This window comes from Amphiura filiformis, chromosome 7 (genome assembly GCF_039555335.1).
Source record: "Amphiura filiformis chromosome 7, Afil_fr2py, whole genome shotgun sequence".
NCBI lineage: Eukaryota > Metazoa > Echinodermata > Ophiuroidea > Amphilepidida > Amphiuridae > Amphiura > Amphiura filiformis.
This window is the reverse complement of record NC_092634.1, coordinates 25727999-25735906: the sequence shown is the minus strand read 5'-3', so window position 1 is coordinate 25735906 and position 7908 is coordinate 25727999. Positions and strand designations below refer to the sequence as shown.

The following is a 7908-nucleotide window of genomic DNA, read 5'->3' as shown; positions in this document are numbered from 1 at the left end:
GCGTTTTTGTTATCCTACAGTTCGGTCATTGAAAAGTGAACTTCGACATACGTGGTGCGAAAATTGTTGTCATACATTTTTTAGTTTAATAATATTCATGTTCCAACCGGGCCGGTTACGTTTACTCCCATGCATCAGTATACGCATCACCAATTTCAATTTTTATATATCGATATCCTAGGAATGCGTTTTAATTCGGATTAACCGCCTCTCGTGTGGGGTCACCCATTAACAATTCGGTAGGTTTCACGGTTCTTGAGATATAGGGAAATGTCAAAACATGCAATTCTTTATTATTTTGACCAATAACTCAAGAACTATTTAGTAAGAACATTGAGGGTGCTATTGACTTAAAGCCTTGTTTACTATAGGTCAACATTTGCATACTGTAGGTAGTTTTTAGAAAAGATAAACAAATGCTCGGAAGTATCATTTTATATGAGTTTGATGGCTGTACTTTTTGCCCATGACTAAAGTTAAAAGTAACTTGTTTTGTCGAAAGAAATATAACTGATTAACAATGATAATAAATGATGCAACTGTACTTATTGCAAAATGTTTTTGCAAATATCGTGGTGTTAGAGAATCTCCTTTATATTACATAATCAACATGAATGGTCATACCAATGTACGCCATCACACTTACACAAGTCTTAGTTTATATTAACATTTATAGAGGGCGACAATCACCATTTCCAGTTGTTAACCCACTGTGTTCTTAATTTTCCATAATAATGGTAGATGTAAGAGAAAAAGACATAGTTTCGCACAATATTTTCGGTGAAGCAGTCTAGAGGAAACACAACCTTAATTGCGTTAATGGGGACCATGAACAATAGTTTGTAATAATTCCCCCCATTTTATTTAAATCCTGCTTTAAAATGTTTGGTCATGTATACAGTCTCCGGCAATAATAACATTATGCCTTATATGTAAGAAAAATAATTATCAAGCATGAATCACGTGGTTTTATTTAAAACAAACCCATAGTGATCATAAAAACGAATAAAACACCCGTCTCTCAACACGATGTTCAAAATTCCCGGCGCCGAAATTGTCGACGTCTCAGTAATACAATGAAGGCTGGCGACAATTGAGCACACTTAATAGCCACGTCATTGTACTTAGACAATTTCGGCGCGAGAATTTTGAATATTGCGTGTTGAGAGCCGACTGTTTTTATTCGTTTTATATGGTCAATATGAGTTTGTTTTAAATACAACCATGTGATTCGTGTTTGATAATTATTTTTCAAACATAAAACAAGTCATAATGTTATGATTGCCGGAGACTCCCTGTAATATAAAGCGTGATTTTTAATTGTACGATTAGCATGGGTTCCTATGACGCACGGATTATTTTTGCACTAACGGTCGGCGTTTATCTTAAGCAATCAATATTATCGTTAAAGAAAAAAGTAACAAACAGCAATTCCAGTTATCATGCAACGAATCGCCTATCTACGTATACAGGTTGTTTGATCAAATCTCGCAATTGGTGCCAAAACAGTCCTTGCCCACGTTGATCGTCAGGCCAGTCTAAGCATTCTTTTGTGCAGAGAAGTTGTCTCAAAGACATTGTAAGCTTATCTTCAGGAAAATCTTCAAGGCGGATAAGAATTAAAACATCGCGACCTGCATCAAACAGCTGTGTAAGTGCCATTTGCATTTCAAAATAGCACCACTCATCGTCAACAAAACTTTCTGAAAGTACGGCGATTGTTCTGCGACTGCGCGAGATGTTCTCTGCAATGGCGTCGCACTTACAATCGCCTGGAATAAGATCTCTTGCTTTGATGCAAAGATTCAATGGATTATCTGCATCATTTTCAAGGTTTATACGCAGATTATTGGCGACCCATCGCTCATCGCGACAATTATCTTCACAATATGAGACATATGCATCATATCTTACTTCTTCATCATCACCAATATTTATATCATCTTCGCCATTGTCCAGATAGTGGCGGTAACGACGGTACCGCCATAACATAAACCATCTATACCGTATCTTCCAACGGTATCGTCGACATAGAAACGCCAAAATAGCTATAAAGGTCGAAGAACCTAATACGGTACTCACATACAAGACTATATGTGATGCGCAATCGAGCTTAACATCCGTAATACTTCTCCCCTTAGTAGAATTTGGGGATGCGCATTGGTACATGCTAGGGTACGCCATATACATCACAATTAAAGTTCTCGTGTCCGACAACAACCATTCTCTAAAATCTAACACTTTACAGTTGCAGACGAACGGGTTCCCGCTCAAATCAAGCAACGCGACCACTGATTTGTTGAAAACCCCAAAATTATCCAGGAATTCTTTTGTTACTTCACTAAGTTTATTCTGCGCCATATTTAAACTGGTAAATCCTCCACTGTTCTTTATAAATGCCATTGACGTCAGCCTGTTGTTCTGTAGATTCAGATCCGTCAAGAATTTAGTGTTAGCGAACGTTTTTAAATGTATTGCGCTAATTTGGTTGAAACTGAGATCTAAAACTTGTATCATGGGCGTAGTCTGAAATGTATTATCTTGTAGCGATGTTAACTTGTTGCTTGACAAATGCAGAGTTTGTAACTTACTTAGATATATTGTAGGCCATGCGGAATTGAATTCATCTGATTCAATACGACTATTAGATAAATCAAGCTTTGTAAGCCGAGAAGAATTACTCAGAGCTTGGACTTCTATAAAGGAATGTGAAAAGAGTCCGGTCTCAAGATTAGGCATAAGGGTTGCAAATAATGCTCCGTTTGTGTTGATTAAAGTTCCAGACGTTGAAAATATCTTCAGTGATGGTAGAAGAGTATCGCAGTAACTGAAATCAACAAAATTGTTTCCATCCCAGTACAGTTCAGTCACATTCAATAAAATGTAAGTCCATTCAAACATGAATATGGACATTGAGTTGTTCTTTGCGTATAAAATGTCTGTTTTGCCCAGATTGAAGGGAGGGTTATGATCATCTAAGTCGTATGCAGCTAATTGACGATTTTCGGATATGTCGATAACATGCATGTGTTGGTATGAGTTAAATATGTAAAAAGCTTTAAACGGAACTGAACTAAGATAATTGTGTTTTAATACGAGACTTTGAAGCTTATACAAACCAACAAAGGCATAAACACTGATGTACTTCAAATAATTGTAACTAAGATCGATCTCCCGAAGGTTGAAGAGATTTGAAAAAGCGTAATCTTCAACGCTTGCTAGAACAAACAGATTCAAAGTAAAGTTGGCAAGTGACGCGTTCAAGTGAGAAATCCTTGCTAGCGATTCGTTGCTTAAAATCTGCGGAGGAACTATATTAACTCCTACCTCAAGAGACAACACTTGCAGTGGAGAAGTCAAGGACTCTAAGGATTGATACAGAGTTCCAGACGTAGACAATTCTGTGAGGTTTTTCAAAGGTTCGAACAGGCCAGGTTCTGGGAACACAGTACCTCTTATAGCAAATGCCAAAGAAGTTAGCGGAATATTACTCAACTCTTTGAAAGTGTTATTACGAATGATACTGTAAGAAGCATCAATGGATATCCGGAAACTAGATAAAGACGTAAGGCTGTGGAATTCATCAGTCAATTCCAGTGTATCGAAATAATTGAAGTCAAAGTCCACACTGTTCAGATTCCGTAGGGCACTGAAGACTCCACTTGGGATTCTTGTAAATTCATTATTGTCGAGATGCAACTCACATAAGCTGTCAAGAGAGTTGAAGCAGCCTTCAGGGAACGAGTGAAGCTTGTTGAATGACAGATACAGTTTATTAAGATTTATCAAACCATCAAAAAGGTCTTTTCCAATATCATGAAGGATGTTGTGCGAGAAATCTAACCAAACCAACATAGAGAGATCGCGGAATGGAGATCCAGTAAGATTAGTGAGTCTGTTCGTATCCAGCCACAGATATTTCACAAAAATCTGCTCTAAGAAGGTATCTTCGGGAATATATGTTATGGCGTTCTCGAATAAGTCGATGATGTATAGATTTGGTGGCAGCGGTGGGATATCCAGTAACCCACGATGACTGCAATCGTATTCGGTTTCGTTGACGTATTTACAAGGAAGAACACCAAAAGGATAATCGTAACCATGGTAACAAGGGCAAAGAAATGCAAAGATGGAGACCAAACTGATAACTCGAAACAGGTATTCAAGGCGATTCGTCGTCATATTCATCTGTTCATCATCTGCTTTCTAATGGTAGAAGATAATGCGAATTATGTTGCAGCAGATGTTCACTGCACAATCACATGTAGAAATATATAAATGTCATATTGGTTTTTATCTGACATATGACCTTTAATACAATCCGTAATAAAAAAATAAAACGTTTGGTATGCATCATTTTCTGTACCTGTCATTTCGGATACGTGTAACACCAATGCTGGTATTTTCATTGAATAATATCGTAATGTATAAATCTCGATATTGTTGATGTACGTATTTTACGTGCTAATACTGGAAATAAAACATGTGATAGATTCTATGAAATCCGGGTTCATTGCACGCTAGGATATCATAGTTAAGTTAGAAAGAAATATAAACATTACTAAATCTATAGTGCGTCTCGTCTCAATTTGAGAGTAATGCCATGTTGAATTTCGTAGTGGCAGATTCAAATCAGTGCATTTTCGCGATTGCGTCGCCAGTGTAAGGCAAATCGCCCTTCTACGTGTATACGTCTACGTCCCCCAGGATAAAGTTATCGCGCGCGATTCGAGTCCACCACTGCGAACATGGCGTTACTCTCAATTTGAGACGAGACCGACTATAACATGAAGGTGCTCCGAAACCAAATGTCCCATTAGGAGATGCGTCATTGGTATTTTCATATGTTCAGAAAGGCGGTTTCTTTTCCTGTCGCACTGTTTCCTACTTTCCTTAGCCCACATCAGAAGGAAATCAAACCAACCTTATTGAGCATGTGAAGGCAAATGGTGTTTGTTTATCAAAATTGTTAAGGATGAATTGCATTAAAATATGTGTGATAGTATTTTGCTTGTATTCCTATCCAATAGTAGACCCTCCCTCGGGTCCATGGAGAACGACTGGTAATGTAGATTATATAACAGTAAATAAACCCGATACATGGACCCTCCCAATCTGTAGGCAAGTTGCCTTCCACTTCCCAGCATTTTGTGGGAATTCACTTTTACCGATCCTGGGTCAGACCGTGGTCTCACTGTCTTGCCGTTTGTGTAAGCGGCTACTTAGCCTGGCCAATCAATGTAGATCTCAGCAAGCAAGGCGATATTTGAAATGGGTTTACATTGATAGTTTATTGATCCTAACCAACGGGCGCGCAAGATAGAACTGGGTCATGCCTGTTATGTGCCTAAAATATTTGAATTGACAATGGGGCAGGGCTATCATAATTGACGCAACAGTCACGTTACATAGCTTGATAATTATTTGGAAGGGAGGTTACTATCAAAATGTAACAGTCTGTCTCGGATTAGGAGAGCTATTAGCTCTAAGGTTTTAGCTCTAATTATTTACTCAGAGATGGAACCGAGACTGTGGGACAGTCTAATCCAATAGGTACGCTTAAAAAATACAATATATTTGCGCGTGAAAGTCGATTCCGAGTTTATCGTCCCCCGCCCGCATCACTTTTTGGAAACCAAAAATACCCGCGTCAAATTGTAAAAAATGCCAAAATAATTCATTATTTTCAAAATATCAGTGGTTTCACCAGTTTTAGCAATTGGAAATAATTATATATTTTTGTTTGTAAAACATATAAATTCATAACTTGGAAGCAAAACCAGGCTCTTTTCTAACTTTTCAAGTCCCTACCCATATAAAAAAAACATGTATGTAAATCACATGTATGAGTTTGGCTTTAAATCAACACGCATTTTTGGTCAATAATGAAATCTGATGAAATAATGAAAAATGAAAAAGTTACCTCACCAACCTGGAAAAAGAAGTGACGATAAACTCGGAATTGACTTTCATGCGCCTTAAGCGCTCCACAGACTCCGAGTATTAGACGTACAATATTGTATGTACAATATATACGTTATTTAATCTATTGCCATTCTATTTCCAGTAATGTTTAAGTTCTAACGAATGTTTGATGACGTAAAATCGATAATATGTTACGTACTATATCTGGTAGAAATACATTATCGAGCAAAACATTCAGATTCACGCCTCAAGACCCCCCCCCGACATAAATATTGAACGGTCCCTAACTTGAAAGTAAAAGTTTAAGGGCTAATAGACCTAGACCTATTTTTATAATATGATAACATTGTGTTAGCCACTTCCTTGCTGAGGTGAACACAGGACGTAACTCTTACGATCATGGGTATTTTATGAACTTTATTGTTTCCTTTATAACCAAAGCGATACAAATTTGTTGTATGTCCTCGGTTTTTTTTTGAATCTATATAATGTCAAAGTTTTGTTTTTATCTTATAGGCCAAGGTAAGAGTCCAGGTAAAACTAGTCCGTGTCACAGCCTGAGAAACGGATGAAAATAGCCGACCTCGCAAGATGTGAGAATAGCTTGTAAGGGCTAGGCCGTATAAAATTGATGTTTTGGTTCTCATCTCTCCCGCCTTAATTTCTGGAATTTGTCAGAGTTTTTTTAGATTTTTCACAATTTTTTAGACTTTGGAATACTTTAGGAAAACTTTATATTAGAGAGCATGGATCACTTCCAAGACCGAAAACTACTAACAATGCGAATTTTATATTGGAAAAAAAAACCAAAACCAAAAACTCCCTCGCCCATCAATTCACGAAAATCCTCTGGACGAGAACCAAAACATTAACTTTATACGGCATAAAATGGAGCTATAATAAGGACCTCGCCGCTTCACATGCATGCTCACAGTTCATCGTCGCGGCTTCGCCGCTGCTCGCACCCCACTCTTTTCGATACGGGTCGCGACTAAGTATAATTAGAATATTATGAAAACTGAAACAGTCAAATAAAACAAAAACAAACAAATACCGTAAAACCCCGTCTACAAGCATATATAGTGTTTTTTATAAAAGCTTAATTAATTCGAAGCAAGCGTTAATATGTCAATACAATAGATCGGTCTTAAAATAATACTTGTTTGTATATGCTTTGATCCGTAATTTATTTGCTCAAACTCCATAATGGCGACTGGATTAATTTAGCTTTCATCAGAAGCACACTATATGCTTGTAGACGGGGTTTTACGGTATGCCAACAACCTTAATGCTTCCACTGTGTACTTTTTTAAAGTCTAAAATTAAATTGGGATTGTAAATTGATTGATTTCTTGCTTGATTGTTTGCATGCTTGATTGATTCATTGATTCGTCCATTCATTATTTCAATTATCCATTCATTGATTTCATTTCTCAATGTATTCATTCATTCATTCATTCATGCATTCGTTGGTTCGTTCTTTTGTTCATTCACTCATTCATTCATTCATTCATTCATTCATTTATTCTTTCATTCATTCAGTCATTCATTTATTCACTTATTACACAAATGTAAATGCGCTACAGAAGACACGGTTTAACCGTAACACGCCCAGGTATTACAAAATACGTCTTGATATATGCGCTGTTCGTGCGTGCATCCCACGTGGTGTGATGATGACGCAATCGCGCTAATTATAAGCACGGTTTCACTGGCCGTCGAAGCCCAAGACCCGTGGCAAGGTGTCGCCCACCAAGTGCTTGGCATCCGAGGGGTTTCGGGTTCGAATCCCACCAGAGCAAACCACTTTTTTCTTTCTTTTCTCTCTTTATTCCTTCCTTCTTTCCCTTCCCGTCGCCAATTAACGGATGAGCTGAGCATAGTTCAGTAGGTAAAATACTTAAAATTACTTTAAGGCCAGTCGGAGCGGTGCTCAAATATTCAGACAAATAAAACCACACTCACTTTTGTTTTAGCCTGCCT

General features: G+C 37.6%; 1 protein-coding gene across 1 annotated transcript; it reads right to left on the bottom strand.

Moving 5' to 3' along the window:
- Positions 1–1035: 1035 nt before the first annotated feature.
- LOC140156954 (uncharacterized) lies at positions 1036–4291 on the bottom strand. Its single transcript, XM_072180001.1, has one exon. The coding sequence runs from the start codon at positions 4186–4188 to the stop codon at positions 1441–1443; it is 2748 nt and encodes a 915-aa protein (XP_072036102.1). The 5' UTR covers positions 4189–4291; the 3' UTR covers positions 1036–1440.
- Between the last annotated feature and the right edge of the window lie 3617 nt (positions 4292–7908).